General features: G+C 51.2%; 1 protein-coding gene across 1 annotated transcript in view; it reads right to left on the minus strand.

Moving 5' to 3' along the window:
- Positions 1-4,340: 4,340 nt before the first annotated feature.
- Positions 4,341-18,316, minus strand: part of PLPP3 (phospholipid phosphatase 3) — a 46,091-nt gene continuing 32,115 nt past the window's right edge. The window contains exons 5-6 of the mRNA XM_075508835.1: positions 10,405-10,581; positions 4,341-5,298 (exon numbers count right to left, since the gene is read on the minus strand). Of these exons, the coding sequence (XP_075364950.1) occupies positions 5,173-5,298; positions 10,405-10,581 (303 nt within the window). The 3' untranslated portion in view covers positions 4,341-5,172. The remainder of the gene's footprint in view (positions 5,299-10,404; positions 10,582-18,316) is intronic.

Consider the following 18,316-nt stretch of genomic DNA (forward strand, 5'->3'; position numbering starts at 1 on the left):
GTCTGATCACTGCTACCCAAACACATACATAGGTGTAGTCTGTGCCCCGAGGAAATTATAACTCAAGACAAGCTAACGCAGGCACTCCTGCACCGGCTGGTGCCAGTGGGGGTGGCATGCAAAGGTGATAATTGAAAGTTGTTGGGTTTTGGGGTTTGTTTGTGTGTTTTCTCCCCCCCCACCCCCCCCGCTGAGTCAACAGGAGGCTGTTTTCTACCTCCTGCTTCCTTCGGTGAAGGCGACAGCTTCTGGTCAACCTTGATGTAGCTTGGTAAGAGCAGCAGTTGGCCATGAGGGTTGTGCCAGGACCATCACCCGGAACCCGGGGAACAAGGGTAGGAAAGTCTGGAGGAGACGGGCAGTAGCTCATGTCTGTGGGCAGGTATATGGACCATGTTTACAGAAGCCAGGGGGCAAGTGATTCACTTCATTCATAAAATCTGAACCTCTGATCTGGTCTCCAGAGGTAAAGTTAAACACAAGGTAGGAATCGCTTGCCTTTTGGGAGGAGACGGTGGATGGAGGCAGAGGGTGTGTCAAGAGAAAGGGGAGATGGGGGGGAGAAACGCAGCCGACACGGGGTGCTGGCTCCAGGGACGGCCACGCTGCACCCCAGCCATGGACGCGGCCTTGCCATCAGCCCTCCGGTGCTGCAGGACCTCAGCCCGAGATGTCCTCTGGCTCCATGGCTGAATACTACTTGTATCTTTATAAAGAGCTGGATAAAAACTTCAGACACCCAAAACAAGGCAGGCTTGGAGCAAAACAGGTCTCTGCTTGCAGGACGAATCTCCTCCCTCCCCCTCCCTTGATTGAGAACTTCATATCCAAAAATCATTGAGCAGAAGTACAACAGCTTCAGCCTCTGAAGGCTGCCAAGCATTCTTGCTGAGTGAAGCTGTTTAGGTACACTGAAACACGGCCGAACCTGGCGCTTGCGTAAACCTTGCCTACCCTGGAACAAAAGACCTGCTCCCATGGCAGTCAGGTGCACGCATGAATCCCTGCCTGTGAAAACACGCTGAACCGGTCCCTGCGTAAAAACAGACAGGTTTGACCAGAACGGCCCCTTGTGCAGAAAGGATCTGCCAGCCAGGCCTGAGCATCAAAGGCAGAGGGCTGCGCTGGGTGCTCCGCAGCCTCCGATTAGCATCGGCGTGAGCAGAGCCCAGATTTTGCAGCACTAAAGGCCACAATCAGCATCCAGCCTTGGGCTCCAGCAACGCGCCTTGTTTGCACGAACCCATCTGAGTTTGTTCACCCGCCTCCCTCGCCGGGATCGCTGCGGAGAGCTGCAGCGTGCGGAGCTGCATGCAAACCGCCAGCCCCAAAGGCTCCTGGCTGTTCAGCGTCCCCGCTGACGTGCGTTTGCATGAAGGACCAAGCGGCACAGCAGTGCGAGGTGCAGGCTCCAGCTGCACGCACTCGTGCTGCTTGGGGACCGCCCGCAGAAGCGGTTGCCTTGGGATCCTAGCGCTCGTATGGGTTTGGGTTTGGTTTTTTTCCATTTCACCCATTTCTCTTTCACTTCCTTCCTGCCCTGCAGGAAGCGATGTTAAGAGATGTGCCCCGTCACCGCGCTGACGGCTTGTGGTACCTACACCTCTCCTCCTTCGGCCGGCCCACCAAATGCTTTCACTTCTCTACGGACTTTCATTGAAATGCTCATTTGATATCAGTGCTCGTGCCTCCCGTAGCACCTAAACATTTACTCTATGCTCTGCTAACCCAGGAAGGTCTCTGCAGACCCGCCACCACGTATCGCCTTCTCCCATCCGTGCCTTCGGCAATTAGCACTCCCCTTTAATTATTTCCCAAGCAGTTGGCAGGGGTGAGCCCCGGCAAAGCTGCAGCCCCATGGGCACAGGCTGCCGTGCAAAGCTGCCCTTATCCTCCCAACCCGAGGGCGCGGATGGGACTGGGCAGCACCGGGGAGGCGGACGGGAAGCAGAGGAGGAAACGACGGCGCGAAAACCATCGCTCAGCCAGAAATAGGACGCGGCCCTGCTGATGCTCAGCCCCGCGCTGTAACGGTCAAGCCTGTTGGCTTCCACAAATTTATCCGTGGCCTTTTCCCCCTCTCCTCCACCTGACCCACACATCCTGAGCGAGGTCCGGCGACTCGCCAGCCCCACAGCCACCGGCTCTGCCCCGGCTCTTATCGCTTCCCGTGCCGCTTCCCCTCCGACGCTTCTCCAAGCCCTCCTCTTTCACCCAGACATCTGTATTCCTGTTTTCTTCCAAGTAGCTGGGGGTTAAGACGCCAGCAAACACTTTTCTCCGCCCAGCGCTTGCTGCACCCCAGCCAGCCCTGCACGCGAAGGGGTCCACAGGGTCGAGCTCCTGGCAGGCGCAGGCAGGCGCAGGCAGGCGCAGGCAGCGGGGTTTCCTCCTCCCGCCCGGGTTACTTAGGCCCAGGCAGCATGTTTTGGAGATAAACTGGGGATTAACAGTCTGTCCTCACAGCCATTGCCCTGAAGCTAAAGTCTCGCCTCTACAACACACTCAACCCCCAAATGCTTTCAGATCACACGTGGCACCGTGAAAACTCCCTTTGCGTTTAGGACAGGTGTGGGTTTATGAAGTTTTTCCACGCGCAATAAAATATTACTGCTAATTAGGATAATAATAGCAAGTGCTAGCTGAGTTCTGCTTGCTTAATTTCCACCTGCTATTTATTTGCAGTTTGATGTGGTATTTACTTCCTGTCATGCATTCTTGCAAATTATTTCTGTGCCGCGTTATCTTGCCAACGCGGTTCACCCAAGGAGTGGCCGAAACGCAGCTCTGACCGTGTGTCACCGCCAAGAAGTTCATTTTCTTCTGTAGGAGGAGGAAAAAAATAATAATAATTAAAAAAATATCAAGGCTGCCTCGTAACTGTATGCTGCGCACATGTGCATATCTGAGCACATGTTGTTGTGGGCTTTTTTTTTTTTTTAAATTTCTTTTCCCCTTCCACCCACATCTTTGCAACCCAGCGAGCTGCAAGTTTTTTGTTCAGCTGCAAAGGGTCTGTTTGTCATGGAAAAGGTGTTGGTGCAGAGCGTAGGCGTGAGCCCTCCTAGGCAGGAGCTGTCCAGGACACCCGGCAGCTGGGCTGTGGCTCTTCAGACTCTATTTTACTTCAGTAATATTTCTTTAAAGCTTATAATATTGCTAAGGAAAAGGGATGCCTTCAATAAAAAGGGATTTGCTCAAAGCCTGGGCATAGCCAAGAGCAGTTCAGTGCGATCCCATGAGTGTCCCCATCACACCCTCCCAGCCGGGAGCTGGCGGGACCTTCTCGCACGCCCATCACAAGTGGCATCGGGTCCTTTTTATCCAGATGTCCTTGCGTGTCATCAAATCCCAAAGGGTCACCCCCAGTCGTCCCGCTGGGCAAGGGCCCTATTTCTCTGGCAGGGGAGAAGGTCAACCCCAAAGGCAGAACACAACTCGCACCGGGATGTTTAGTTGTGTTATGAGCTTTTATTTAAAAAGCACATTTATACAGCAATAATTTCGCAGATACAAACTTCAATTTTGTATTCTACAAAAGTCTTTGAATATTCTTCTCTTTACAAAATGGAACATTACAAAAATACAGACAATTTAATATGTTTTTTTTATACAAACGTCTCTAATTGTAGTTATTCTCATTAAAATATTACTACCACAGAACTACAATATTTTAGTCGACTATAAAAAAATTAATTCAATGCTTTTTTAAGCAGCAAAATGTAAATAACACAGGTCAGGACACAGTTTATAGTCATAGTGGATATATCTAAAATTGTTTCAGAAATAATATTTTACATAGTTAATTTTTAAGGTTTTATACATTATTTATATAATATTTATATATATAAAAAAATCATAGCTTGCTATAGTTGAAATGATAGGACGGATTCTGTAAGAAGGATGTGCAAATGGCCGTTCTGCATGCTTTGCGGGATCCCTTTGCAAATGCGCTCTGTGAAAGGGCTGCAAACCAAGAACCTGTGGTTTCCGGGCAAAAAAAAAAAAAAAAAAAAATTAAAAAAAAAAAAAATCACACTCGATAAAGGCACGACTGATTTACCACCGGTGTCGCCGAGCGGAGCACAGGACCTGGTACCTGCCGTGGCGTGCACTGGGGTGCCCAAGGGAGGCGGGGGGGGATGCACAAACCGACTGACAGCCAGGCTGGGACGTGCCGCCCAGCAGCCCGTCCCGAAACTGCAGAATAAAAAAGTTTCCCCGGGACTCAGCCCCGAGGTCGTAGTGCGAACGCGTCTTCGGCAGAGCCGCCGCTACCCGCTTGCAAACCGTCGGCTCCCATGGGCGCGCAGAAAATCTGCTGCCATTTTTTTTGGGGGGGGGGGGGGGGGGATGGCTGGGAAGCGGAGGATGCTCTTTTCGTGAAGGGCCATTTGTGGGTGCTGCACACGCCTGGGGGCTCAGGCAGGACGAACCCTCGCCAGGGAGCGAGCGGAGAGGAAGAAACGTGGCTTCTCTGCACGGAGGATGGAGTTATTCGGCCTCACTGCGCGCCTCAGGACTGCTCGTTAAAGGCGTGTAGTGTGATCAGAGACCCTTCGGAGATCTTTGACTGGGCAAGCTTCTTCTAAACTAAGTCACAGTACGGAATAGAGGAGGCAAAAATAAACTAGTATCAAAAAGAGAAAAAAAGCAACTCTGACAAACCAATCCCAGATCTTGACTCAGTGCTGTTTCTCGTATATAGTGCTATACAATTTAATCGTGAGTCGGTTTTTTTTCTCGCAGGCATTGGAAATCTTCATAGTAAAAAACACTAAGATGGCCAGCTTTCCGAAAATCCCTTAGTGTTCATTAGGCTATGAACAATTTGGCGTTCACTACAACATGAACACTCAAACCAATTGCACATCCAGAACTCCGGCACCTCTCTTTGTTTGTTCGGCTTTTGTATTTTGTTTTTTTTTCTTTCTCACTGTCACTTTTGACTTAGTTGACCACCACCCCTTTCATCCAAATGTCGCAAGTTGAAAAGACCACAGAGTAAGACTTTACTGGTCGGGCAAGAAAGTCTCTCCCTACATTCTACTGTCTGATGAGATTTGAGAGCAGCAGGTAGTTGCTGTCAGCAGTCATTTGTTGCAAAAAAAAAAAAAAAAAAAAAAAAAAAAATTAAAATAAAATACAACGCCCATCCGATTTCTCAAAGGTCTACACCATGTTGTGATGGTTATTCCGCTCAATGATGTCCACAGGTGAAAGGATCTCCTTCCGGATGGGCGGTGGAGGCAGGCAAGTCTTTGTCTTGGGCTTGAAGAGATCTGAGACGTAAAACACCTGTAAGAATAAGTGGAAAAGGCAAACTTAGCCACACTGGGTGACGCTCTGTTCAAAAATTTGGTTTACAGAATATATACGTATCTTTAAGCTGCAAAAATAGCACTTTTTGTGCTATTGAACGCCTGCCCGTAACACCGATAGCTGTGAAACCCCAAGCGCCTGCTACCACCTTTCTGTACGATATGGAAAAAGACTCAGACCTCACAAAACACGGCGTAAAAACATCACAGAACAATTTCATTTCTCGCTGCGTAGCCACCGAGCGCGACACCCAAAGCTCTGCTCAACGGGTTGAAAAGCCAGGAAACAGATACACGGCCCACAGTCCAATAAAATAACAAAGGTCTCCAAAAGGGCTGGCCTGACTCACGGTGAGTGGTTTTAGGGATGGAGTCGGCGTGAAACAATTCATTCAGCCAGACATCAGGTAGGCAATTAAAAGCTTTCAAATCAAAGCTGTATTAAATGTTATCAGCAATGAGTCAACGGTGAGCGATGCTCTCCTCGTGCCCCACCAAGGCACCGGTACAGAGCCAGGGTCTGGTCCTGAAGCCAAAGCTTAAGGAGAGGAGGAGCTATTCCCAACTACTTCTTCCTAAATATCCCGTGAGGTAACCCCTCTCCCGGATGTGAAAAAGCCAGCGCTTGGCAATTTTGGGAGGTAGCAACACAATAAGAAACAAAGTGCTGGGAGGAAACTTCCACATCCTCCCTTGGCAGCCGCTGCACAAAGCTTATCGGTCCTCTGGGACCGGGGCACTTTCTCCATTGCCAAAACTCAGCCCTGCGCCAGAAGGGAAAAGAGTCCGACAGCGTGGATCCTCTGGACGGGGCACCAAGTGGCCAGGACTCGTCATTTTGTTAGCTGGCACCAAAGCCCCAAACTTCGGTCTTGCCACCGACTGCCTCTGCCCGCCCAAGTTTGCCGGCTCGTCTGGGACACCCGACGATTCAGCACCGGTAATTCAGACCGAGCTGTGGGTTTGCCGAGCTGAAGCCCCGGGAGGAGCAGCACACGGCTGTGGGAATTCGCAGCACGTTTGAGCGTTCTCCCGCAGTACTCGGATGCAACATTTAAGCAACAAGATAAATCAGGGGGGAAAAAAAAGTAAGTCCAAGGCGCTCAAAGGAATAATATTAGATTAGCACGTCCAGGCTGGGTAACACAGGGAGGGAGCAAAGGTTTTCCCCGCTGCATCTCCACATTTTCTAGCTACCCAGAGCCCTGTGCAGCAGGTCTAGTCGTCCTTGGAAACAACTTTTGCAAGGCTCTATCAGCACAGGCAGATAAGGAACCGAGCTGAACAGTGAACCTGCTGCAAGTGGCAATTTACTCCTACAACTATGACCGAGGATGCAGGAAGCTGAGCTGTTGTTGCTTGGCTTTTATTGCTTTGTGGAAAAGCAGGGAAGGAGCTGACATATAAACCAGCTCCTTTTTTGGTGTATGCGTTGGTGTCTGGCTGCCTAGTTTTATAACAGAGCTGATAAAGTTGTTTACGGGGCATCCAAGTGGCAGCATTTGTGCCTTCGGTTAAAGAACAGGATCCAGCTGAACCCACCGAGGATCGCACGCTGGAGTCTGGCCTCTTGCTGCAGCATCGCAGTGTAAAAGCACATTGAACCATTGCTCTGGCAATGGTTTTCTTTTGGGTCATTAATAAAAACCCCCATTCAGCTGGCTCGGCACATTTCTGATGCCATCTCGCTCACTTGCCCACCTCAGAGAGCTGGATTCAATCAAAAAGATGTCCAATTCCTGCCCCAAGATAGCCATGACAAATCAATTTATGGGAGGAGATTGCTGAGTGCAAGAAGCATATGGGGATTACATGGAGCCTGGTCCTTATTTCGGACAGGAATGAGTTATGGTGGAGTGTCATCCTGGGTATTTTAGCTTTTACCGTGCTGCTCGCTGCTTTTCAGGGTTTAATTCAGAGACTGGGGGTAAGAGGTTTCATTTCTCTTTAAACTGTATTTCACGTTAACATGGCTGGAGGTTATATAAACACTTCTAGGAATCATGAAACGTGATCTTTGGGGGTTAAAACAGTGTGTTAAATCCTCCTAATGCTTGAACCGTTTAACACAAAAAACGACTAATAAACGTGCAAAGTTTTTCACTTGGATTAGCTCCATTTCCTGTAGAAGGTGCTCTCCACCCATAAAGAAAACTTGACGGCAGAAGACCGAGCACGTATTATACAAAGTAAGCCAATATCTTATATTGCCACTTAACAATTCCTATTCCTTCTCATTATATTGAAGAAATCTTTAATCACGTACAGAGAGGTTAAAACAACTCACCTAAGCTAACCAGAGCAACGCAAGGAGCACGTCCTTCCGACGTCTCCCCTTTTCTCTCTCCATCAGATGAGACATAAACTACACGGCACATAGCAGGCTGCCTACAACGCGCATAAAAGCTATTTCCATTTAAGAAATCCTCATCGTATTTCACTCTGGATCCGAGTCTGAATGTTTCATCAGCTGGAAGCGCTTGACACTAATGTCTTCTGCTTGTTATTTCAGGCACTGAAGGACAAACGTGTCTGCTGCAGCGCAACCTGGATTTAAGCTCTGGCAGCCCTCGGAGAAGAAACCCACAATTGGTTTCTACTGAAAATTACAGCCTGGTAACGATGGTATTTTAACAGCCCTTGACTATCATCAGAGTGGACTCTTGCAGGCTTTGCTGAGGGTGTCTGGGAGCACCCATGGCGGGTTGGGGGTGATGAGTCTCCAGGTCCCTCCCTCTGCTTCAGAGCATCCCGTGCACGAGAGCTGGATCCCAGAGCTGGGCAAGGACCCCCAGGATATACCAGTAACTGCTCTGCTATACCAGTAATTTTAGCAAAAAGCTGCTAAACTCTACATTTAATGCAAACTCCAGGGAGTCTCAGGGTGACTCTTGCCCTTGTCCCTTGCTGCCACCTCCCAAAAGGGAGGAAATTCTGCCGGCCCTTCCTGGGCAATGGCTCACGCCAGCAAAGCCGGGTTTGGGAGAACAAGAACATATCGCTGGTTCTTCGCAAGCTGATGAAACGGGACAAAACCCTTGTCTGAGCTCAGCTGCTGCCTGGGATGTCCCCAGCCATCAAGCCATGCCTGCCAAGGGTGCAGAGCCAACTGTCCCCTCCGCGAGCCGGCTGGGAAGAGCAGCGCAGGTTGCCCTGGGCTCGCAGGCAAACCCGAGCCCGCCTGTGAAACTCCAGGCAGCTGCTTCCTATGTCGGTTTACCTCGACACAGGAAAACCAGCCCAGCACCGCCGCGGCCTCCCCTTCCCAGCACAGCTTCCAGCTGCCGGAGGGCTGGGAGGGGACGGCCAGCCCTGCCGCTCATCCCGGCCAGGAAGCATCCGGACGCCCGTCCCGAGCATCCGGAGAGCTATTGTCTTTCTGAAACCGCTGCTGGGATCCAGGGATGGATCGCCTGGCCCCTACTCCCCCTGTATATTGCTGTTATCCCACCTCTTGAGCCGAAAGGCACACGGAGAGGTAAATACCTCCTTGTAAAACCGCCTGGCGATGTGCACTCGGTGTCCCAACAACCCCACGCGATACAAATTCAGGCACCTGGACCGAGACAAGCTGTTTCAGTGCTCCCCACGTGGCCCAGGGCCTTTTCTCCCCAGGGCTACCAGCATTGCCATCGCGGTGCTACAGCTGGTGCTGCAGCTGCGACCGCTGGGGTAGGAAAAAGATTACCAGGATTTGGAGAAACACCCCGACGGTATTGGAATGAAGGACACGGGACCCGTAACGCCGTTGCTGCGAGCAGGTGTTAGAGCAGCAGCACGCATCTGTGCGCACACACGCACTTCTCTGGTTTCCCCCCTCTGAATTTGCCAGCCCCACATGGGACGTTGGCATCAGGCAACGGCAAAACCCAACAGCTACTGCTCAGAGAGTTAATAATACTTCATCAAAACTTCCCGACAATGACATTTTTGTCTTGGCTTTGGAATACGATCAACGAGTGGAAAGTACGTAAATAACGTATTTTCTCTCCTTGCAAAATATAACATTAGGGAACTTAATTCCTTGCCTCCAGGGCTGCTTTACTTTTAGATCAGTTTAAAAAAAAAAACAAAACCAAAAAAACAAAACACCACCAAACAAATCTTAAAATCTTGCTTTCGGGAGTTTGTACAGACACAGGAACAACCACAACCCCCAGCCCCTTTGTTTCTATGCGAGGCAGCCACCCGACCCGGTGCCCCCCACCCTGCCTGCTTTAAGCATCTACATGTGTCACTTCGAGTCACAGGGCTGCACAATCAGGTCACTCTCTGGAAAGCAAACTGTATGAGAACGAGCCCGGCGGCCCAAGACAAGCGGGCACAGCTTTTGTTCGCCGTTTTCTCACGAGCCCTTTCGCTACGTTAAAAACCCACCACCGAACGAGGCACCCTGCCTCCCCTCGCTGGGCAGACACCGGCTCCCGCTCCCAGGGGACGGCTTTTGGCCGGATTGTGCAGGGAAGAGCCACAATCCCAACCACCCCGGCCTCCCCGCTTGGGTCCTGGTGGAAAGCCTTGCAAACGAGCCAGCGCTCATTACCCAGAGCAGCTGGAGAGGCGAATGCTGCTGGCCGAGAGGGAAATACTCCCTCGTCTGAACGCCTTTTCAGCGCCCCGAGCTGCCTGGGCGAAGGGGCCCTTTGCCCAAGAGCTCAAGGTTGATGGGGAAGAACCCTAAATGTTGCATTTTTTTTTTCTGAATATGCAGTTGGGTTGGTGGGGGAGAAGAGGAATTGCTTCACCCCTCCAGCACAGCAGCGGCGTTTGCTCACGGGGAGGGGAAGGAGCCGGCGGGCGCACCCTCCTTTGGGGGGTGCCCATCAGAGCACCCATCGCTGGGCCGGTAGGGTGCTCCGCTCTTGAGCCGCGCACACCCGCAAACGTGGTTTAGACGTGGTGTGACACGTGGGGATGACACCAGACCGAGCCCCCAGAGCACGCTGCCTCCTGCCACGTCCCCAGCTGTAACGGGGGGGTTACCCGAGCTCACGGCAGCGCGGGCTGCGGAGGCGCCCGCCATTGCCCCGGGACCCCCACCAGCAGCCCCGCCGCCGTTCCTCGCACGGTTTGCCGTACTCACCACGCAGTAAGCCACCAGGGCTCCCTGTGCAAAGCCCGCCAGCACGTCGGTGGGGTGATGCTTGTGGTCCGACACACGGGACAGGCCAGTGTAAAACGCCATCATGATGAGGGTGAACTGTAGGAGGGGACGGAGCAGGCGGGCTCCCTTCCACGTGAATCTGGCCTGCAGATAAAACTGCGGGGAAGAGAGGGAAACAAAAAGGTTGCGTTAATTTGAGGGCAGCAAAGGAGAAGCTGCGCCCAAAACGTGCACGCGTGGCAGTGCCTGCTCTGTGGGGCTGGCTGTGGGGCACCCGCAGCCCCGTGGCTCGAGGAGGGGGGAGTTGTCAAAGAAGAAGGATGCTCTTTGCAAACGTTTGTGGCCTCCATCATGCAGAGGGGAGCAGAGCTGGAGGGATTTTAACCTATGGAGGGGACGCGGGCAGAGGCAGATGGGTACGGCCCTCCCTCGGTGGGCCAGGGTCAGGAGCTTGGGACCACCCGCATGCCGGCTCATGCCTCAGGTCTGCTTCAGCCTCCAAGTCCATCAAGATCACACACAACAACCTGGAAATTCCTCCTCACCGCTATTTAGTGCGTAACAGAAGCAAGGTCCCAAATTTGGGTCACGCGGGACCCACAGCATCTCTCAGAGGAAAACCAGGAATCAACGCAGCATGCCCCACCTCCAGAGCCAGCCCCAAGCGTGACCAGACACCGCCGCGACCGCTGACGACGCGGATGCAAAATGCAATCCTCCAACGTCGCCGTCGCGTTTCCCAGCCCGAGCCCCGGTGTTTGCAGGGGTGTAGGTGAGCGGCCGCCCTGCCGCGCGGCATGGGAAGTCGCTCTTACCCGGCGAGGGAAAAAGCAAGGTCCTGGCTTGACCCGAAAAGACGAAGCTGACGTGACGTCAAATGGACATTGTCCGTGTCCCGTCCCCCCCCCCCCGTGACTATCTTGGGCCTGTTTCCGTTTCGGCCAGCGGGCACGGCTGGTTCCTGTGGGAACCGGGAAGCTGGGCGGGAAGAGAAGACAGGAAAACGGCAACCCGCTGCCCGCAGATGAGCGGGGCCGGGCGCAGCACCGGGAGGAAGGCTGCGGGAAGGGAGGGACGCCGCAGCAACCTTCGGGCTTGCAGAGGAGAGAGGCATCCGATGGCTCGAAGAGTGTAAAAGAGCCTGGAAAATGCTGCTCGGCTCCTGCAGCTCGGACCCGCTGCCCGTGGGCTCAGCCACAGTGGGTATTTTCTGCCTGTACCTAAATGCGGCACTGGAAGTCAGACCCAGCGTGCTTCGTAGGACTCTGCAACATCAGAGAGCTGGAAAGGGGTTTAACACCCATTTACGATGCCTTTTACACACCCAGAGCAGTTCACGCTGCCTTGATATAAAAGGGAGTGAAGCTCTTGCTGGGTTCCCCGAAACCACAAATAATTTAATGACACCGTTTACCTATAAAAGCAGAATTAATCAGAAAGCTGATAAGGGGGAAGCATCGTTTTGGCCAATTTAGTATGTCTGGCTGTTGCATAAACATTGTATTTACCCCTTTTTGGAAAGAATACATGCTGGGCTCTTTAGAGGAAATGAAACATCATGTCATTTGAATGGAGCAGATGCTCCAAATTATCCAAATTGTAAGCCAATTAACATGGAAGAGAGCAGTACCAAAACAGCTCGGCGCTGGCTAATGCACATTATGATTCTGGGCAATATATCTGCAAACCAGCCCGAGTCACGGGGGGAACGGAGCCACGTCACCACGGCGCACACCCCGCGCCCCACACCATGCAAACTTGTGCACGCGATGCTACGGGACGAGTTACAGATCCCCACAGCAAACCCACACTGATGTAGCCCAGCGAATGGACCACTGGGCTGGTTCTCTAGTTCGTGATGGTAATTTCTATGGTTGGGAGAAAGATGAGTCAACAATCACCGTACCATGCATGTTCTGCCCAGAAAAATCTAAGAAAAAACCCCAAAAAAAACAAAAAACAAAAAACCCCCCCACCAATGAGGAGGTGCTTTCCCTCCAGGTAAAATGCAGCCACCGCTGAGCTGGAAAGCTGGAGCCGTAAAATAGCACAACCCCATCCTGCACGGTCATTTGCAGTGATTTAACAGCAGGCACTTCATCCTGCAAACAAATATCTACGCGGTTCATTAGCAGGGAACTGCTTTTTTAGTTTGCAATGCTTAGGCTGGCTGCATTTTCATTGCCTTGGTATTTGTGCACCCAATGATCTGCCACTGAGAATAAACTGTGCAGGCAGGATACTCCTGGGAAGTATCCAGGGAAGGTGGTGATAGAGAGAGCTGGGGGCCCTGATATCTTTAAATACAACTTCTCAGTGGAGAGACAATGTCCCTTGAAAAAACAGCATTTGTGGAGAGTAGCATTTTTAAAGCACACAAAAGTTATAAAAATATGCTTTATTGCTATGGTTTAGGCTCAGGATTATTTTCATGTCCAAGAGTCTCAGCCCAGCCCAGGCGACAGTGCAAAACTCAGGTTCCAGTATGTTGTTGCAGAGCAGAATTAGCTCCAAGTATTATATCTCATAAACTATTACCCTTAGTTCTACCAGGAAGACTTGAAACCTAACATCTTAGTTTACTCTTGAGGCTCTGTCATGTCAAACTCCTTAAGAAAGAAATTTGCTGCTGGATAATCTGACATTTGTCCCTTTTGCACAGCCTTGACATCCCCTCAAACCATTCCACCCCACAAGCTTGGACTAAATAGGTCATCTATAGGTGAGGAAGCAAAGTATCAATTAAAAATTAGGAATATGAAGCTAACCCTGAGTTTGAACACACAATAAAGCAGACATTTTTGGGGCTGAAGCGATTAAAAAAAATAAATGTTTGTATACTGACTCGCTCCTTCCAAAGCACAGCTCCGAACTGGGTGCCTAATCTACGCGCTTGAGCCCTGGAAAAGGTGTGCAAAGGCAGCGTGGCACCACACGGGATGCGCTGGGTGCCACCCGAGTCCCCAGCACCCAACTCACACCCACACCTGCATATCACGGAGGAGTAAAATCCACCCGAATAGGTGCACCTCAGACGCCGCGCTATCAGCGTGAGGATCTTGACTGAGCTCCTTCTACTAACGTCTCGGGAAAATTGCTTAGTTCCCCCTTCATAAAGGAAAAAAAAAAAAGGAAAAAAAGAGGATAACAGCACTTTTCATATTCCACAGGCATATTATGAGCACGCAGTATGTTGAAAACTGTGCTCAAACACCAGGGTGCTGAGGATCCCCTAAGTACTTTAGAGGCAAGCCTCGGGCTGCTCCAAACTTTGCTTCTGCCCACAGTATGAAAAAAACCAAACCCCTAGTTAGTAAGAGAAGGTCAAAAAGCAAAAGGCGGGCTTGGGGGCTGAAAGGATCAGAATTTCCCAAAAACAGGAATTAGTGCTATTACTAAGAAATGGGAAGTTCCTGGCAATTTACCTGAAAACCTGCTTTTGAAGGTTTTTTTTGAAACCTGGGAGCAAATCAGAAGTGCCACCTGCTAAGGACTGCCAGATTTGGATGGGAACGTGGGGCTGGATGGAGCCCTTCCTGGGAGGGCACGGAGGAGTAAGACCACAACCGGGGTTATTTCCACCACAGACCATCACAGGGCAGCAAATTTAGGAGGAGCATCAATAGGAGCAAGTGCGGATGGAACGAAATAGGATCACACAGAGCAGGAGTTATTTGGAGCTCCCATCCACTGTCTCCTGGCAGAGGCTGAGTTACCACAAAGCAGATGGCTTGAAGGACGTCACATCGCTCTTCTTCTGCCAGGGGACTTCCACAGTGTTGGTGGGGACAGCCCGCGGCCACACACAACCCCCGAGCAAACCCGTCGAGGAGAAGCTGGCAGGGAGCATGGGCTAAAAGCATCAGCTCCAGCTTCCTGGGGCTTTCTGCCACCCAGAAATCCTGTCCCGTTCACACTCTCCCCGCTGCAAGGCTGAACTCCATCAACCACGTCCCTTAGTCACAGCTAAGGTTTCCTTCTGGGAAATGGTTGCTCTCGTTTCTGACTGTCTGACCTGAAGTCACCTCCATTTCCAGCCCCATCTGCAAACAGAGCGGTACCCAAAAAGCGGTATGGGGCCAAAACCCCTCAAACCCAAACTCACCCCGGCGTAACGCACTGCCCTGGCTGGGCAAAGCCAGCTGGAGGAAGGGGAACTGCAGAATTCAGCTTTTAGCACCAAGATGGCCAGGGGACAAGGACAGGAGAAGGGCAAAGAGCTCCCAGCACCAAAGGGATGCATCGTTTGCCTCCTCCCTGCCTTTGCTGGGGTTACAGCATCCTCCCACCCCGTCGGGAATATCCCCATCAGTTCAGCAACGCAGTTCACGCCTCAGCCCTGGCCTCTGATGTAATTCCAGTTTATTCGCTTGCTTAGGTCACCGCTAAACTTGACTCCAGGTCCACAACCACCACCGAGTTTCCTTCGCACGGGCACGTCATCGCTCAGCAGCACCAGGGCACTGGGACCTTCTCCAGCCTTCAGCAAGAAACCCCAGTGCAAAGCTTCACACTCACCCAGATACACAAAACCAGCAACGTCTCTAATTTTTCATATAAACGAGTAGAACACAGTAAAGCCCATTCTGAACTGAAGTCTTCAACCTCATCCACCAACATCTCTAATTTTTCATATAAACGAGTAGACCACACTAAACCCCATTCTGATCTGAAGTCTTCAACCTCATCCACCAACACAAAACCAGCAACATCTCTAATTTTTCATATAAACGAGTAGACCACACTAAAACCCATTCTGATCTGAAGTCTTCAACCTCATCCACCAACGCACATTAAATACCCGAGCTGCCCTGTTTTACTCCCCTTTTATCCAGAAGCAGCCAACATTGCTGAGGGATAATAATTTAGCTTTTCTGATATTAATTTAGTTTTTCTGCGTCCTCTGTGTGGTTTCAGGCAACTTTGTGCCGTAAAAAAAAAAAAAAATAATGATCAGCACTATGGTCTCCCGTGCTTGAGGGGAGCGGAAAGCCCCCATCGCTCTCTGCAAAGACTCCCCACGTCCAGCGAAACAAAACCGAGGTGTGGGCCAGGTCCAGAGGGCTGCGTGGAATAGGCTGTTACATACCTCCTCTTTCCTCAGCCGGCTATAAATACATATTACGGGCTCGCTCAGCCAAGGAGTAACAAAGCAAGGAAAATTAAGACAAAGAGGATTACCCAAGTGTAATTTCCCCTTCTAAATTTTTTTATACAAAAGCCTGATGTTAATTGGGTATTCTTGGTGACAAGAAGGCTGCGAGAAACTTAGCCATGAAGTCTCGGTGTTTAGAACTAAATCCCAGGAGATTTTACTGTGTTGCAAGTGCCTTTCCCTGGGACTTTTCCCCCAAGGATAGGGGCTTGGCATCTATCTGCGTTTTCCTACCGGGAAAACTGCTTCTCCCTGATGGATACCGCAGGGCACTGCTGCTGTGCCGGGTGATGGGGAAGCCTTGGTCGCCCATCCACTGGCCACCAAACACCCGGGCAAATCCATCCCCACGGCGCAGGCGAAGCCCCGTGGGACGCATGGGAATCGGGGTATCTTTTAATAGACTAACTAAAGGTTTCTGGCACCCCTCTCCATCAGGTGAGGCAAACTTGAAAACATTGTAATTCAGAACGGGGTCTAAGAGTGAAGCCAGGGAACGCCAGGAAAGACGGGAAGTGACTTATCCTTGAAATATGAAGTATTGTTCAATAGGGAATGCGCTCAGGACACGGCTGATCAGCCAAGCCTCTGCAGCACGGGCTCAGCCCCACAAATACCCCAACTCTGCAAAGGCTCCTGGCAAAGCCCCGGTACCCAAAGTACCAGCAGCAACCTCCTGCCGCACAGCCCTCGCTTCCCGGGAACCGGACAACAACTGGTTTGTTTCGATTGAGATGATTCCCTGATGAAATCCATCAAACCCACCTCCTGCAGGCACTGGCATGGTGGATGCCGTGTTTCTAACCAGGCTTCCAAAAACCCAATCAATCGCTGAGCCGGGTGAGACAGCGGGGTTTATTTTGCATTAAATAAAATGCCTCTGGGTTATTATAACCTCATTTTTTGGTTTGTTGTTTTAATTATTTTGGAGTATTATCAGCCTCTCCAACATGACAGATCTTCTGCCTCCCTTTTTCTACGAGGTTTCTCGTTCAGGCTCCAGCAGTGGCCAGCGAGCCGGAGTGATGGAGAGCAGAGTGCTGCGAGACAAGGTAGAATCATAGAATCATTTAGGTTGGAAAAGACCCTGAAGATCATAATTTCCTCACCTCCGATATGCACCGTGTCACACTGCCTTGTCTCAAGTTGCCTTTTTCACCCTTCAATTTATGACCGAACACTTGGTGTAATTTTTCCCCTGACTTTTTAAGGCACAAGGCAACTGAACAGCTGGTCAGATGGAGCCTGCTACCAGCCTTGTCCCACTTTTGGGACAAGGAAAAAAAATAGAATAAAATAATTCTTAAGGGATTGGGCATCAAAACCCCTCCATGGAGAGGGCTAAGTGGAGCAGCCAGGGAGATCAGGCAGGGAGAAGGGCAGAGGCTGGTGATAGCCCGAGCACTCCCATACGGGGACAGGGAAGGGCAGCAAAGAGAGACCAGAGACAGCTTTCTGCTCCGAAGCATCACACAGGAGCTAAACGCCACTTTTGAAGCCTGCTGCAAAGTTAAAAAGAAAATCAGGCAGCAGGCATTGGTGCAAAGGAGTTTTGGGGTCTCCGGTGCACCTCCTGCCACTGGCCCCCCAGACACCGGCGCTCCCGCTCTGCTGCCGCAGGCCGTTTTGTTTCTCGCTTGCTCTGTAACCCCTGGCTTTTCAGAAAAACATGGAAAAAACCTGGCAAAGCAGCACGGCCTGCACGGTGCCCTGCGGAAACAGGGTCAAGCCCTGGCGACTTTGGGCAGCCCCTGCCGAAGTGAGCGGGGTGGAAATGTGGGGAGGGGGCGAGCGCTTGCCCAGCTGGGCACGGCCCCCCGGGTCTGACCCCGACCCTGAAGGACGCTGCAGGGCATGATCCTGTGCAAAAGGTAAAGCATCGGGCTTGGCTTCCAAAAATGCCCGGGAGCAGCATCTCCTAAAAAAATATCTGGAAGGACAACCCAAATCTTGCTGAGTATTTGGAGAGAAACCACTACCGACTTAATAGGGACTGGCAGTCCTCGCTGCTTCCAGATGCCAGGCTTGAAAGCATCTCGGGGCTGACTTATCTGACTGTCCGCAGATCTCCTTGGAAATAAATAAATGCCGGCGTGAGCGATGCTTTCCAAACTCAGCTCGGAAAGTTTTGCAATGGCAGCGACAGAGGGCTGAGCCTGCTGCGGAGCATCGCCGGGGTGGCTCTGCGTTGTAACGTGGCTGGGAGGAAATGGCCAAAATGTTTACTGAAGAAATTCAAAAGTTTTCCAAGAACAAAAAAAAAAAAAAAAAAAAAAAAGGGGGTGGGGGGGGAGGAAATGAGGAAAGAATTTCATACGCCACCCCCAACAGCCTGGAAAACTTAGTAATTAAATCACAGAAATTGCTCAAGGGAGGGGGGATCCAGGGCTGAAAAGGCAGGAGGGAGCAGGGGTCACTTATCTTTTCAGAGGGTAAAGTAAAGGGATGGGGGGGAAGCACTGCTCATAAATAAAAGCTCGTGTTTAATGTTTTTATCAGTTCCATGCTGTTTCTTTGCCTGCTAGTCTGAGCTTACAGGAGATGGGGGGGGGGGGGGGGGGGGGGGGCACAAATCTTGAAAGGAATCCAAAACCTTTTTTCCTGATTTTTTTTAAATAGCAAAGAATTAAAAAAGGAAAACCAAACGCAAATCGCTATGCAGATCCTCCCCAAACGCTGCGTGCGGGTCCAGCCGGCGGGGCGGCACGGGCAGCGTGCCTCCCGCAGCCCCGGCAG

Source organism: Mycteria americana, chromosome 7 (genome assembly GCF_035582795.1).
Source record: "Mycteria americana isolate JAX WOST 10 ecotype Jacksonville Zoo and Gardens chromosome 7, USCA_MyAme_1.0, whole genome shotgun sequence".
Lineage (NCBI taxonomy): Eukaryota > Metazoa > Chordata > Aves > Ciconiiformes > Ciconiidae > Mycteria > Mycteria americana.